Source organism: Molothrus aeneus, chromosome 1 (assembly GCF_037042795.1).
Source record: "Molothrus aeneus isolate 106 chromosome 1, BPBGC_Maene_1.0, whole genome shotgun sequence".
NCBI classification, from domain to species: Eukaryota; Metazoa; Chordata; class Aves; order Passeriformes; family Icteridae; genus Molothrus; species Molothrus aeneus.
Window position 1 is genome coordinate 91,531,400 of NC_089646.1, and position 16,389 is coordinate 91,547,788.

Here is a 16,389-nt window from a genome sequence, read left to right on the forward strand (position 1 = left end):
TGAGAGCCAGGGTCAAACTCACTTTCCTTAAAGAGAATATTTTATAACATGAAACTCAAATTATGCTATTATGCTATTGTAAATATGTTAGAATAAATTTTGAATCTTTAGGAATTTGGAATCTACTGATCATGCAGTATCTGATTTTTTTCATATTCATACAATGGTCTAGCAAGGTTGAATGATAACCTTTTTATATATTTATATCTACCTGTGTGTGTGTGCGTACATATATATAGATAGATATTACTGTATTTAAAAATAATAGGAAGAGAATCATGCAGCCACAGCAAAGCATATCCTTGGCTCTCCAAACAAATTGTTCTTGATGTCAGATGCCCAGCCTCCTCTGTAGTTAATAGCTTTCTCCTGGGGCTGCTGATGGAAGATAACACATTTTCCATAAGTGGTATTTTCCACTTTCTTTAAAGCATCATTTCACAAGGGCAGCCCAGTGTCCTTGCTTGAAGGAGGGAAAGGAGAATAGGTAGGTGTTGCTGAGCAGGTTGGAGGCCATCATGAGTGATGCAGTGAAGACTTCTCTTGTTTGGCATAACCACACAAGTGTGTTCTTGTTAGTGGCTCTCATTACCTCAGTCTTTCTTTCAGCATAAAGTGTTCTGATACCACCACTGGTAAGATACTGAGCATTGCCTGTGTTCTCTCTGTGGCCTTGGGTGTGTTAGATCTTGTATTGCCAAAACACTGTTGAGTAATCTCCATTTTCCTTGTCACATGGCCCAGACTTTCCTCTGAATCTGGAGTTTTTCATAGTTACCACCAATTATGTCCTTAGAAGTAATTTGGTGTCTTATATCCACCTGTCTTCTACAAAGTTTTCCCCTCTATTGTGGGCTAATCTGGTTTTGTTTGTTTGTTTGTTTTCTCTTGTTGGACCTCAGAGTGACTCTTGTCATTAAAAAAAAGGGAGGGGAAAAATCTCACCTAAACACCCCCAACTTTTTTCTACCAGAAAATACCCTGAAGTTACTTTGCCACTTCCAACCTTTTTCTTCTCCAAGAAAACACACCTGGTGATCCAGTAAATAAATGAAATGAACATATGTACTTGCTAAGAGGTTATAGGAGTGGCATTCACAAAACTTTTGCCTCCAAACACAATGGAGTGTCAAAATATTTGATAAGGCTTTATTCTTCTCGTAATTCATTATACTTGTCTTAATGTTGAGGTTGGTAAAAGTGTCTTTATTTTACAGAATAAAATGTATCAAGTGCTTTATTCATAGTAAAATTGTGACTGTATTTAAGAAGAGATAGAATTACAGTAAGAGGTATATTTTTTTTTTCTCAGTTTAAAATCTTGTATTTTTGTACTACCAATTTAAATGTTTGGCTTTGTTAGAGAGTTCAGAATACAGCTTAAGATGCAAAAATTGAATGGTGACTAAATGTGCTGGACACATCAAATAAAAGAAGCATTTTTTGGATTACACTGGATTCACATTGTTTATACTCATTTCTTTATTTTCACGAGCAATTGCATAGCTCCTTTATCCAGTGGGGTTTTTTTTTCATAACATAAAATGAGGTATTTCTCTTGCTGAGGCTCCAAATGCACATGGGAGGAGCTGGATTTAACTTGAAAGTGAAGCAATATTTTACTCAGTTTTAATGAAATTATACCAGAACATGCCCAAATTGAAAAGGGCTTCTCCAGGGTAGCAGGATTCACAGGCATGACAGGGTGGGGGAGCTTGGTGAGCACAGCACAGCCCAGTAACCCTCATTTGTATTTGGGAAATATTCCTGTGCTGTGCAGAACTGTACAGCTAGGTAGAGTTGTCCTTCTTTGCTCAGTCCTAAACCACTTTTTAATCCAGTGGTGAGGAGGCTTGTTCTCCACAGTATTGGTGTGTCCAGGCTGGGATGAGGAGGGTGACAGGCTCCTTGAGAGGGTCAAGAGCTCCTTCTCCCCTGCCAGGCATGGGAAGTTTGATTCTGCCCACAGAGGGATTGTTTGGTTCATTTCCATTTGGTGCTTAACTCTGAGCCTCTTGCACTTTGAGATGAACCACATGACAAAAGTACCTTTCATCAATCCAAGCTGCTGGATGTCAGCCAAGCTCTTTTTTCTAATGTTTTGGTTTGAACATGGTGGAGAAGAATGTAAATAAATGATCCTCTGGTTTGCTGCCTTGTAACTGGGGTAAGAAGTGAGAGAACGGTTTCTGAAGATACTGAAGTATGATTCTGAACATACTTCTCTGCTCTCCTCTTTTGTTTTGCCCACTTGATTTGAGAGGAGTTGAATGACCATAAGATTTCTGAAGGGCTGTAGGTGATTAATAGGTGATACAGATCAGAAATAGGAAGCTCAAATTCCAGGAAGAAGAGTGAAGCGGGCATGCTGCCATACTCTCAGAGAAGAAGTGACATCAAAAGTGGGAATTGAAAGTTGAAAAAGGGGTATTATGGAGGGAAAACCAGGACTGGAACTAGTAGAAAGCAGAAAATTGGAAGACAGAGAATGAAATAATGAAAATTAATTTTAAGTGAAAAAAAAATTAAAAAGGAAAAACATGTTTAAGAAAACACATTAGTAAAAATAAAGGCAGAGTAAAATAAAAAGATGACCATCATGTGGTCAAAAAAGCCTCTTGATATAATAGCAAAGATCTGACGCACAAACTAAAGAAACTAAATACCTAAAAAATTACGTATGTATATTCTGCTAATGGAATCAAATAAAAGTTCTGTGACTACACTGATGGAATTAAGTATTTTCTGATTAAGTAAATTATCTCTGACCTGAGTTGATCTGCTCCTTTGAAAGGTCTTGGTATCTGTGGGTCCAATGAAGTGTGTCTTTTGTGTGCATATTTTGTGATCCTTAGGGTTTTTTAAAATGTTCCGAGAAATAAGTAGTTAGATCTTTCTTCTTTTTCAATTTGGTGAGCAACGAAACCCTGCTAAGGTAAATAATGAGAATTACTAGAAGAGCAAAGGCAATTTTTATTTTCTTCTGTTTGCCACCACTTTCCATTTGGTTTCCATTAATTCTCTACGCCTGCCTTGTGTGTTCAAGTACTGTGTCATGGCAGTGAGCATTTTTATTCCATTTGTTATGTCAAAGCTTTCTGTGTTTGAACTTTTTAACAAGACACAACATGTTTTTACATAGCTCCAAGGAGATCTTTTATGCTGCAGCATTTAAAATAGTAAGTTCACTTTTGTTCTTGGTATGTCTTACATGCCCTTTAGCTGATGTTTTGATGTATAGGATGTTGTAAATGACTTCTCGTAATTTGTATTGGTCTTTAGGGGAGAAATTTGCTTGGATACATGTTTGGGCAATTAATATCCGAATAACACTGCATTCTGAAAAAAAAAAATTGTTACGCAGCTTGTGCCCTGTTAGCTCATTCATCTTTTGCAAAACTGCATAGGGGAAGGAAAAGTGAACTTAGGCAGGAAGGTTCCATTTTTCCTATTTTTTAAGAGGGTTGAAGGACACTTGTTGGCGTCCTAAAATTGTAGGAGTCAGTTGCCTAGATACAGAGATTTTGATCTTCCTGTTGTGTCAGGAGATAAAGGGCATGCATTCAAAAAATCCTGAATGCACAAAAGAACTGTCTTCTGAGGACTCAGAATGGAATTTCTCTAGGAGCTGATACAAGAGGAGGAATTAGCAATTGTAGCAACTGAATCTATTGTAATAAATGCAAGACTTCGTAGACTATTATATCTTCTGGTAATTGAAACTCTAATCTTAGGCTGTTAGCCCAGGCAGTGTTTCTTCTTGAAAATAAAGTCTTACCAACTTTTAGGTAACACCCAAAAAGGATTTTTTTTTTCTTAATTTATTTTGCTCAGATTTGGAATATTGTAGGCTCCTGGCAATACAAGAAACAATTCAATAAGTTTGTAAAATTCTGTAGAACTTCCTTCTTCATAAAATGCAGCACACATGGGATACGTGTAGTACAGTACAACATGAGAGTTTTATTTGCATTACTTAGGAAAACCTGCCTGTGTATTTCTCACTAGTGGCACTGTCTACTCCAAATTTCAGACCATTCATCCCATGCCAAGAAAAGCCATACATAGAGCTACAAATTTATGTTCTGTATTTTGCAACAAAATGAGTGCATGTAGCTAGTGAGTCATGGGAGAGAGTTGCTTTACTTTCCTAGTGAAATACATGCAGGAGACTAGATATATTACTGAGGGAAATGTTCAGAGAAGCTTTCTTAATTGCCAGTTGTTAAAATCTGAGCAGTACAGAGCTCTTGGTCTGTCTCTGAAAGCATGAGACAGAGGATCTTCTGCAGTATTCAGAGAGGAGGAATTAGAGGTAAGTATTTGCTTTTATAGTACTGCAGTTTTTGGAAGGATGAAGTAAGGCATTTGATCCCACTGAGTAAAATCTATATACAAATTTTGGTATCAACCTGTGTGTTCTTCATAGGAGAGAAGCGTGTCTACCTATCACTGCCCAGACCAGGGGTAAGTTGCTTTTGGGTTTGTTGTGGTTACTTTGTATCTGCTGTTCTCTGTTTGATTTCTTTCCTTGTCACATCCCCATGGGGACATAACAATATCTTGGTAAAATGCATCCTGACTGGATGGCTGACAGTAAAATATCAAAGTTTGTCAATTTATTAAGTGAATAATAAGCAGACGGAAGACAAATGTAACTAGTTATGTTGTGTGCTTTAGTCACTTTGATTATACATAAACTTTAATTCCTGTTCAATAATTTTTTACCACATAATCTACTTCCATGCTATATAATTAAAAAGTACATTGTTGCTATTAAAACAGTAGGAATATGCTGCAATATACTGAAAATTAAAACAAAAATAAATCATACTAAATCAGACTTAACACTGTGGCCTGAGTTAACCTATTTGTAACAAGGGTTCATGTTCGAGCCTGTTGTAGCCTTTTTAAATAATGGGTTCTTTTCCTTCCTTGATCTTAAGTGTGTTTAATGTAGAGAAAAAAGTTACACCAAATACCCAGTTTTTAGCTATGAGGTAATTTAATATCTTTAGCTGATTATAATTGATATTACACTGTTTCTGAGAGCATCTGTGTGTTAGGAAGCCTCCTAAATCTTGATAGTGTCATGTAATCAGTCATTTGATTCACTTGCTGTGAACTGAATCTTTCCATGAGTAGGAAAAAGGGAAAGAATGGTCTCAAAAGGTACAGTAAGCTCTAGCTTGTTTCTTACTCTCCCTGCTTTTTTTTCCTTAACCTGTAGAGAAATTTGGGTTTGAAATGCTCCTCTGTCTCCATGCCTTCTGTTGTGCAATTCTACAGCTTCAAACATAACACAATTTCTGACTCTTAATGAAAAGATAAAATCTTTATAAATCAAATATTTATTAAAAAGTTTTATAAAGCCAATCTGCAGATTTAAATAGAGTATGTTAGGCTGCATGAGCATGGGTGAATTTCATAGTTATGGAGCTAAATACTGAAACTTTGGAAAGGGTTTCTGTCCCCGACCAGTTTGACTAGGACACATAGCTTCTGGACATCATAATTTAGAGATTAAATGTTTGAAGTCAGAGTCCCACTGATTCAAATGTTTTTAAAAATATTCAATAAAACTTTTGTGGTCAGCATTTAAACAGTTCTGCTTTGTATTGTTTGAAAGGTTGCTGCCTTCTTTTTGAGTTTTGCGAGATACTTAACATTGTGGGGAGTTAACAAATGCACAGTTTGAAAGTAGACAGGAAATGTAGATGGCATCCACAGGACACCAGAGTTTCTTCACAGAGCGATTTCTTTGCTTAGCTGATGCTCTGAGCTTTGGAATTGCCTCTCTTCCCAGTGTTGTTCCTCTCAGCAGAGCCTCTCCTCCCTCCACTGCCACCACAGATCTGCTGTGCCTCGCTGACGCCCACGCTGTTCCTGCACAGAGGCCACACTGTTCCTGCCAATCTAATTAGATCACATATTTTGTTACATCTGTTTAATTGCCACTCTGCTGTTTGCTGGTAATAAGTGGCACCCTAGACCATGCTGTAGATGAGGACCAGAGCAGCAGTGATGATTCATGAGTGTATTAATGCATATTTTTTTTCTATAGTTTGAAGTGTTGAATCATGTTTTAAAAGCAGAATAACGTATCTACTGATCTGACTTTTAATAATAGTACTATTAAAATAATGCAAGGGAACACTAGAGTGGAGAAAACTGCAAAAACATTCTGAGCTTCCTTTAGTTATTTGTGAATTGAAAAACTTATTTGCTGTAACCAGTGCTGGTTTTTTTGAATACCCTTCCTTGACTCTGCAGCTTAAGTATTTGCCATACCTTCTAGACCAAAATTCGTGTTTACAAACAAATCTAGTTAGGTTTTGTCTTCCTTTCTTCTTTTAAGACACTGCCTTGAAAACAGTATTTCTGAAATTGCATTTCTAACATGCAGTATAGTCAAATCACAATTTGGAGTACAGTCCTTTGTGCTAAATGTTTCAATATGAGATCAGCATTTCTAATACATAGGCAGAATTGCAGTGTCTAATCTGGGTAGACATTCATAAGATTCAGAGTATTTAAACATTTTTGGATGGAAAAGAGAAATGGCAGAAAGTTAAACTTGCACTAAATTGCACTAGGAGCTTCAGTATGGGTACTTTTTCTCAGATTCTTGAAGTGGGAAATGGAAATGGGACTAGAGTCTCATTTCTGATGCTGTTCACAATGAACAGTATTGTTTCTTTGTTTGTTGTTTGTTTTTTTTTTTCCTGCACGCATTACTGAACCTAATTTGCCCAAGTACTCCCACGAATGAATAGCAGGAGGTTTTTGTCAGAGTTTTTCAGAATCTCAGACAAGGCTCTCAGCTAGGCACTGAGATTATCCAGCTTCCTCCCGTCCTCACATCTCTCCAAGTTATGACACCAGCTACTTCTCTGCAGTCCAGTGGTTTCTGAATGTGGAGTGTGCCTCCCACGTCTGGTGGTTTTGCTGTCTTTGCACAGAGACAGCACCAGCACATGAAATTAAAGCCAAGAACAGCAAATAATTACGAAATAAATTATGAATTACTGCCTAAGTGTGTCATGCAGTTGGCAAGCACTGCCTTACCAGGTAGTCCACTCACATCAGTACCACTAATTATGAGCTAATATTTGGCTTGCAGCCAGACTTATATTTTGGATAGTTCATGACTTAAAAAAAAGAAGGAAACTCATGAAAAGATCAGTGTAGTATTTGCTTACAGCTGCTTCTCCAGAGTGGCACAGAATAATGGGCTGCCTCCTCACAGCAGCATTTGTATGGGTGGTAGCCTAGGTCAGCTTGCTATTAGCCAAATCAGCATCCCTGTTATATCAGTACCATCAGTGATAGAAAAATCAGTGCACGAGTACTTGCTTAAGACTGTTTAGTCCTGAGTGTTATTGAGGAATTACGGGTTAAAGGGAAGAGACTGTACTGCGTTAGGAAGTGGAGCCTGAGAACTGTGGAGGAAGTCTTTTCCTTGCAATTTCAGGGCATCTGCACGTGCCATTTCAGGACAGACAGATTAGAACAGGTACTCAGTTTCTCCTGAGAAGTTTGTTTGAACCTCTTGAACTCTCCTGCAAAGTCTTTCTCTGAATATAGAGCTATCTCTTTAAGATTTGCAAGTAAAATTATTACAAGTTCCTTTTATTTAAAAATACTATTTTTTGTTTGAAACAGAAGCATAATGCAAATCTGAAAGCATTAAAGCCAGTCAAACTAGATTCTGAGGTAAGATGGCATCATTTTAGTAAAAAAAACTCCTTTCATATTTTTATCTTGTCTGAACAATGTGTTTTTAAGTGCCATAAATATGCTTGCCATTTATAGGAACAGGCAAAAATTGCAAAGCTTGGATTAGAATTGCATCTGCTAACATCTGATGTGGATTCTGAGACAGAGAAATGGGAGGATCAGGAGAATGAGATTGTGCAGCATGGACAAGGCATGTCAAGTATGGCCTACTCCATGTATTTATTTACCAGGTAATTAGAGTACACATGGCAAATTTTGGTGGGAAAAAGAGCATTAACAGTGTTTATAATAAGAAAGAACAAATTTTCATTTTCAAAGCATAATAATTGGGACTGTTTTAGAAAGGAACTTTATTCCATCTGTAGGCTTTATAAACTTCTGTAAATTTCTGAACTGCTTAAAAAAACCCTAATTTTAAACCCAACTTTATTTTTAAAGGGCTTCACATCTGTTTCATTGGAGGGCATCTATTTAAATGTCTCTTGGGTACGGAAAACATTTTAAGAATCATGTTCATAAATACTTTGAAAATTAAGGGAATTAAAGCACAAGTATATACCTGTAGATGAGATAGTACTGTAGACGAGAATTACTGATCCTTGTACTGAAAAGTGTTTATCTGAAACTTGCCTGTGCAATGTCAGCTTTCTTACTTGAAGAATTTAGGTTTGCTTGGGGTTTTTTTACCAGAGTTGAGATTTCTTTTTTGTTACCTGCTAGTCCAGTAATACTCATTATGCCAGAGATGTGGATTTCTAGTCTTGTTCAGCTTATGAGAACTGAGCCATTGTTAATTCCCCAACAGTGCTGTAGCTACTGAGGTGTTTGTATAATATATTTAAGTCAGTTCTTGTAGGTAGTTGTGTCTAGTATCTTCTAAAAGACTGATATTTACAGTTCACTGGTGTGAACTGTAAAATGTTCAGTGGTGAGAATGTAATTTTTGTAAGTAGCAAGCAATATAATCTGCAGTCTGTAAATGGCATATCTTCTGCTTTTGTTATTTCTCACAGAGGAGAAGGACTTCTGAAAACTACTCAAGATTTATTTCATCAGGCAGAGGTAATGTATTTTTAACAAAATAGGATGTAGACACTCTGAGTGAAGCCAAACAGGAACTTCAGTGTCTGATTCCTTACACATAAGTACAATGTACCATGAAGTGACTGGCAGTTCTAGACTTTGAGCAGCCTAACTCTGATACATATTCTGAAAGTGAACTTCCAGTGTTCCAGTAATAGCTTCAGACAGGATCATTACACTGATAGATTCCAGCTAGGAGGAGGGATAGCAAACTGGCATTATGGCATATACAGTGGACTTCAACACATCTGTAGTATTTGTTGTGTCATGTAGCTCAGTCCCTGGTATTGTTAACAGACACTAAATCCTAGTCTGAGCAGCAGGATTTTCATGGGAAAGAAAGAAGATGTAAAAACTTGCACAATGCAAACAGAAGGGCCCAAATGAAGGGATGTGAAATGCTATTTCCAGAATGCATACCTGTGTGTAACAGAAGACTTATTACCTTTGAAAGGACAATAAACAAAGAGGCCAGGTGTCATCACAAAACATTTGTGAGCTGCCACGTGCAAAAAATAATTGGAAGTTGGGGGTTTTGTTATGTGTAAGGGGAAAGCCTTTAAACTCTGCTTATCTGTGAGGATGGCAGTTTGCTGTGTAGCTGTTATTTCAGAAGTCACTGCAAACTGCTGACTTGTGAATTGTAGATGTATACAATTATTACAAGTATTTCCTGCTACCTTTTTACTTAAAAGCACACTAATAAACCAGGAGGGAAAAAACCTTACCTTCTGTTATGATTCATTTTGTTACACGTTTTCTCCTCCTTTCAGATTTTTGCCACAGAGGGCACAAAGCTTGCTTCCGCTCTTCATGCTCTTTCTGATCAGGTGATGTATCTTATGACATCAGTGATACTGCTTAGAAGTTGCTTGTGCTGTCTTCTCCCTTAACTTGATGCTGGAGTCTTTAACACAGAGTTATTTTGTCTTCCTGGACAACATACCAGGTACGTGATGATGACAAGCCTTTGCTTCTGTTGGAGGCTGAAAAACTTATCTCTATGTGCAAGCAGCTCCAGGCAACAGCTAAAGCTTCTGCTCAGGGTAAAAGTGCTACATTTACAAAGGTACAGTAAAAAACTATATATATTTCTCAAAGTAACACTTAACTTGTTTTGAAATAAAGTAATTTACTAATTTATGCTCCAGTTAAAATATGGAATTAGGTTGCAGTAGTACTGTAATCCACTAAAATGCCATTCAGATAAACAGGAACTTAGGTGTACCTCAGTATGGACTTCAGGGATCAAAATTTTAATGAAGGTAATATGTATTTCTGCCACTGTAATAATTACTGTTATTACTGTTACTGATGCTTAATATAAATGTAACAAATTCCAAACCCCCAACTCCACTACTGAAACACCTTTGATTCTCAGTAGGCAGCGTCTACCCTGGACTGTGCAGGTTTTTTTTTCTGATATTCATATTTGCTATAAATAACTACATAGACAGTGAAAGTTTCATCACTGTTAACACAAGAAGGAGATCTGCAAAGATCAGAGGGGATCAGTATCCCTGAGCCAGCAGCAATCAATTTGAGCAAGACCATTTCCATGCAGCTGGATGTTTGTTTGCACATGGCTGTGGAAAAGTTTCAGTTTTATAGCAGGTGTGAAACTGGCTAAAGCATGGAAGCCACTCAGAACCAAACTGAGCATGGAAGCCACTCAGAACCAAACTCAGCACCTTGGGGCTACTGCATGGTTTGTTTTACACCCTCTAAATTAAATGGGAACTCCAGTCTGTTTATACAGTGATGTACCAGTACATAGCAGTAACAGGTTCTCAAATTAATGTCTGAGGGCTCAGACTTGTGACCTGTGCTGAGTGTTAAGATTTAAGATAACTTTTAGTGTAACATCAAACTAAGGCTTAAATGATGCTTGGCTCTCTAAATCATGCTGGCAAAAGGAAAACCATGACGAATTGTGATGATTCATACTTAGATCTTAAGAGCTCCTTTCCAAGAGACTTCTGTTACTGTTTAATATAGTATTATTAGTAGTTCATCCTCTTGGGATGTGTCTGCTCAAGTTGTGCTTAACAGAAGGGATGCTCTTGTTTTACATGTACTATACAGAGAAGTTTAAAAAAAAGTAGACAAACCCATTTGATTAGGAGATATTTTAACAGGAAAAGTATTACTTAACCCAGTTCAAAATAGATCATCTCATGCCAAAAACAACTGCCTAACACAAGTATAGAGTAATAGGTATTACTCTACTTATTGTCTTGTTTAGGTTGATGCATGCATTCTGAAAACAAGGAATGTGATGACTCTGTTATGTCAACTTCTTCCACTTTGCTGCAAATTACTGAGAAAGGTGAGTACTAGCTTAATCTGCACTATTTAAAACTTTTGAGGTTTGTTTGCTTGGGTTGGTTGGTTGTTTTTAAGAAATCTTTCTTATATACATACACAGAATAAAGCGGGAAATGGTTGTCTTAAGCCTGCTCCACCATGGAAAGAAGACAGAATACGAACTGGTACAAATGCACGTACTCCAGAAAGAAGAGTGGAGACATTTGGCATCAAGTCTTTAGAAAATCATGTAACAAACATGACGTTTTTAGAGAGCAAGTAATCATAGCACTGAGAGATGCAGGAATTCCCATTTGAAAATAACACTTGCTGAAGTTTCAATACTGCTTTCATTTGTGGAAAGTCAAGCCAGGTTAATTTGATATAAAACTGTTGACCTTTGTCACATCTAATAGATGTCCCATTACTTAGCCATTAAAACACAAGCTAGTCTAAATGTTCCGTATTTTTATAATGTGAATGCCTTTCCTATGCTCGCTGTTGATACCGATTTTGTAATTAATGCTTCTGAATGTCTTAATGGATGTGTCAACCCAAAGATGCTGCTAAACAGACATTTTACATAAAGACCCCTGTGCTGCATATGCTACATGTAACACTACTGTTGAAGTCTGTAAACTCATCTCTGGCCTATTTCAGTCTGTGTATTTGATAAAGCAGAATCAGGAATATAGTCTGAAAGGCTGTGGCCTGAAGCACTGAAATGTTACCTTAGTTACAAGTTATACCTGCAATGAAGTAGTCTTAGGAAAAAAACCAAACCTCTTTCAATAGATTCACCTTTGAATTTTAATCTTTACAAGATTTATCTCCACAAAAAATGTATTTCTAAGTGATTAATAGTTTTGACTTAAACCCTTTTTCTTTTACCCTATTTGTAGATGGCAGTTGTTGCTTTCTTTTTTATTAAAACTAACTGAGCAGAATTTGAGTTGCCTGTAGAACGATTAAACTATTATGCAGACTTGACATATGCCATTTAAAATTGAAGAAAATAGATGGTGATTATTACAAAATTCTGTACAAAGGGCATTATTTGACTTCAGGATACCATGAAAATACAACTTGGTGTGAAATATGTATTTTCAAATTAATCTGCTCTTTGTACACAGGCTTTTGTTGCATTTTTGTTTTCCATTCACCTGTGTCAAACTCCATATTGTATTAGTTTAGCTAAATTACATGATAGCTAAATGCTATGATTTTTCTGTATGTACTATGCTTGCATTAAGCAGAAGCAAAGCTGATTGTGGAACATAAATAATCTCCAACATGTCATTCTGAGCTTATTTAAAAACCTGTAGTGCTAGAATGCAGAGGAAAAAAAAACAACTTTATGTCAAGTTTTTACAGAAATTTTAATATACAAACTATTTTAACTGGTTTATTCTTTTATGAATCAAGGAGTTTAGTTCCACTTTTAAAAACTGGCACTGGGCCTTTTCCATACTATAAAACTCACAGTGTACAATAAAAGTCACTTATTTAGTATCAAACACAGATGGGAAGTGTAGAGTTGATTTCATGAAGCAGAACCACGGCGTTTCATCAAAACTTCCTCGTACTCCTTCTGCGTCAGAAGTCCCTGAGTTATACTCTTGCTTTCTTCAAATTTGGGTAGAACCACTGCAATGTACCCCTCAGTTGATGGCTAAAAAGCGAGACTGAAGTTAGCAGTGAAATAAAATCTGAAAAATAAAGAACAAGAAAGTGTCTTACCTTTTCTTGCAGAAGAGCAGGATTGCTAAGGATGTTCTCGTTCACTTCTATCAGCCGCCCTCGTATGCAACTGCAAAAGTGTTCAGATTCTGTAGATGTGTGGGGTATGACAAGGTAAGGAAAAAATGGGAAAAATCTTACCTGTAAATGGTGTATTCCTCTCCATCTGATGAAGAGATCCTGCACAGAGGGGCAAGTTCTGTTAAAAACTGAGCTCCCTGCATTTGGAAAACAAACAAACATGTCTGTGGTTTTAATTACACAGGACTTGTACAAGTATTACCATCAGCAATGTCTAAAAGGAAGGATGTGTGATAGTTATGGGTCATTCCAAGTTCCAGAGCTGTGCTTTGCTACAGAAGGGAAGATGCCAACTTAGTTATGTGCTCAAATCAAATAGAAGCTTGTTACAAGCCGACAGATTTAGTCATAATCAAGTTTCTTGCAGACTAACAAACTTGTGTTTTGATGAGACTAAAGTCAGGGGAGAGAGGAGAGGAACAGCACCATTGATTTTGGTGTAAGCAAGTTAAACTACACCTTCAAAAACCCACCATGCTGAACTGGCCCATCTACTATCTAGTCTCCAAATCCTTCACATCTTCTTGGAAATAAATTTTTATTATTTCAGGGATGTTTATGTCCCTCTGTACACTACCAAAAAAATTACTAGAAGCGAGTGTGTTTGAGCAACACTGGAAACCACCAGTGCTGTAGGAGCACTGCAAGATCCTGGCTGAGACAGGCAGACAGGCTCACCTTGAGGAAGTCTAAATTCTTCAAGTGCAGAGGGGCTGATTTTTAAATGAAATACGATAGTAGCCTGCTGGGTTTCTCTCCAAGAAAGGACAGAAAAATCTCAGGCAGTGTGAGACATTAAAATGAAAACTAAGGAAATCAAAAAGCCATACCCTTTTTGACTTCCCAGAGACCTTATTCTGAAGTCTGCTACAGTTTGCACTGATTTGGTAATTAATGTTTTTAATTGTTTTCCCACTTTGAAGAAGAGGGTGGGCTTCTGCCAAGGTGATGACACAGATTCTGCAAAAAAGAAAGAAGATTATAATTATTCCACTGTAGTTTAAGAAGCCACTCCTTTGTGCTCTAAGCAAATCCCACAACCTCCTCTGCCTATCTTGTTTGACACCTGCTGTGCCAAACTGAATGAAAATGGCATTCTGACCTAAAGCCACTCCCATGGAAAATGTTTCATTTTGAGATACCAGACTGGACTGTCAAAAGCCCTACACATCTTACTGAAAGAAAACCACTGTTGTTCTATCTGTTGTACCCCATTTCAGCCAGTAGCTGAAGTAGGCACTCAGGTTAAGATAAACAAGTAAAGCATGGTGTACTTTTGTCACAAAATGTACCACAAAGGAGTGTTTCTCAACAGCTAAAGGCCCTATGCAGTGAACAGCCGAGGAATCCTTCGGTGATCTGGGCCTTAGTTAACTTGCTGCTTGCGTTTCATTTTTTCTAATGGACGATTATTTCTTACTTTGACACTGCACAGTTTGAGATGAGCCCAGCTGAAGAGACCAAGCCTGCCTGGCCTAGAACCATACTTAATGCACAAGCATGAACTTGCCAGTAACTGAAGGGAGTGGAAGCTATTCTGTTTGAGAGTACAAAATCTACAGCAAGCACCAGAATCAACACAAGAGTGACTGCAGAGAAAACCAGGGCACAGAACCAGATCTCTCCCTGTGGATGCTGTATCCATCTCCCCCCACTCCTGTGGAGTTCTGGCTGCACAGCTCCCACAAGAGGGAGCTGGATCCTGGTAAATGCATCCAGCATGTCCTAGGAGCAAAGCTACCTCTCTTCACCCCAGCCTCCTTCTAAGGGGAAGATGACAAATTATCTTTGAGCTGTCACCTGATGGAGCTGAGACCTTGTAAAACAAAAAATCAAGAGACAACTTCACACTGCCTACAAACAGCACACTGAGCCACAGCCCCATACATAATAATGGTAAAATACTTTACAGAACATCTGGCTAAGCTGCTGTGGAGCCCAAGGGTCCTGATATTTCAGAATTCAAAGTAGCAGAACAGTCTTCAAGGACAATTGAACAAATCAGTGGAATTTAAACTTTAGTAACCTTGTATTCAGTACAAATGGAAGGGTGTCCTTCCTTGCTGTTACTGTCACATCTGTTATCTGGAGGTAGTCTGGTTTCCCTTTTGAAAGAATGGAGGAAGGACTGCAGGAAACAGCCACAGAGAAGCTCCAACTCCAAAGGCTGCAGCTAGGCAATGGTTCTGCCCTGTGCCAAGCATACCCTTCCTTTTAGTCTGATTTCCCAGAGCAGACAACTCACCGGGAACACAAATGCTGCCTCACCTTCCCTCAACCCATGAGCCACTGGCCCTGGCAGTTTTTGTGTGGATAGCAGGTACTGTTCTTCCCTCTGGGACTGAACACCCCAGAAATGCTCCTGATGCCCTAACAGGCTGCAGCAGGGGGAGGTAAGGTATGGAAGGAGACTACACATCAGGTACTGGTTGATTTACTCCATATAACTGGATATCCAGCTACATCCAAGCAGAAGCAAGACACTTTCCTATCTTGCCTTCACCATCCATTAGTACATGTGCATGGAAAAGTAATTAGGTTTTATCTAGAAAAAGCTAAATGTTTGTTCAAATGGAAGGATTTCTAAATCAAGTTAAAGAGACTCCTTCAAAATGTCATTACAGAAAGGCCTTTTGGAACGTTGCTATTCTGCTACTGATGATCACAGAATCAATTAGGTTAGAAAAGACCTCTGAGATCGACTCCAGCCTATGATCGACCACCACCGTGTCAACTAGAGCATGGCACTGAGCGCCACGTCCAGTCTTTCCATGAACGCCCCTAGGGACGGTGTATGGGGCCCTTTCGGCAGGAGAGGGAGCGAGGGCAGCACCACGGGCCCTGCTTCAGCAGCACGAGGGGCTGTGGGGGGCCGTCAGGGGGGAAGAGGCCAAGTCTCTGTTTCTCACTGGATCAATTTAAGGATGGGGAGGCCGATTTGTCACTTTCCCCTCCTCCCACCTTCCCGGACCTGCTGTGTCCCAGGCCGACCCTGCCTGTCCCAGCTGCCGCAACCCCGGGCCTCGCCCTGCGGCAGCGCCCTGGCCCAACGCAGCCCGAGGCCTCCCGGGCGCCGGACCCCCGCCGGCCACTCGCCTGTTGGAGTGCTGCAGCACGCAGAAGTCCTCGCACGGCCGCCCCTTCACGTCTGCAAGAAGGGCACAAAAAGGAGTCAGGGCCCCGCCGCCCCCCGGCCCTGCCCGGCGCGACCCGGCCCCGGCGGTACCTGGCTTGTACCAGCGGGTGAAGTAGCGCTCGGCGCCGCCCGGCCCCGCCGCCCCCTCAGCCATGCCCGGCCCGACCCGCCCCGCCGGCGCAGCGCGATGACGGCGGGAGGCGGCCCCGGCAGCGGCAGCCCGGCCCTCTCCCCGCCCCGGCACGGGAAACCCTGAGGAAACCTTTGCATTTATTATCCAGAGTAGCCAGGCGCATTAAAAA

The 16,389-nt window shown here is 39.3% G+C and overlaps 2 protein-coding genes across 4 annotated transcripts in view; one reads left to right on the top strand and one right to left on the bottom strand.

Moving 5' to 3' along the window:
- The window catches only part of CTNNAL1 (catenin alpha like 1), a 58,359-nt gene extending 45,708 nt beyond the window's left edge, over nt 1-12,651 (top strand). The window contains exons 12-19 of one of the 2 annotated variants that reach the window (XM_066560633.1): nt 4,430-4,467; nt 7,666-7,716; nt 7,816-7,970; nt 8,754-8,802; nt 9,597-9,653; nt 9,773-9,892; nt 11,069-11,152; nt 11,252-12,651. In XM_066560633.1, coding sequence (XP_066416730.1) covers nt 4,430-4,467; nt 7,666-7,716; nt 7,816-7,970; nt 8,754-8,802; nt 9,597-9,653; nt 9,773-9,892; nt 11,069-11,152; nt 11,252-11,413 — 716 coding nt within the window. In that variant the 3' untranslated portion in view covers nt 11,414-12,651. The remainder of the gene's footprint in view (nt 1-4,429; nt 4,468-7,665; nt 7,717-7,815; nt 7,971-8,753; nt 8,803-9,596; nt 9,654-9,772; nt 9,893-11,068; nt 11,153-11,251) is intronic. The other variant, XM_066560641.1, reaches the window with a different exon arrangement.
- Nucleotides 11,923-16,255, bottom strand: ABITRAM (actin binding transcription modulator). Of its 2 annotated transcripts, XM_066560662.1 has the most exons (6): nt 16,178-16,255; nt 16,048-16,099; nt 13,782-13,911; nt 13,012-13,088; nt 12,871-12,940; nt 11,923-12,802 (listed from the first exon to the last, which is right to left on the bottom strand). In XM_066560662.1, exons 1-6 carry the CDS (start codon nt 16,239-16,241, stop codon nt 12,674-12,676), a joined length of 522 nt encoding a protein of 173 aa, XP_066416759.1. In that variant the 5' UTR covers nt 16,242-16,255; the 3' UTR covers nt 11,923-12,673. The 2 variants fall into 2 exon arrangements, with proteins under 2 accessions (XP_066416759.1, XP_066416750.1); XM_066560653.1 differs by having other exon boundaries at nt 12,871-13,050.
- Nucleotides 16,256-16,389: the final 134 nt, after the last annotated feature.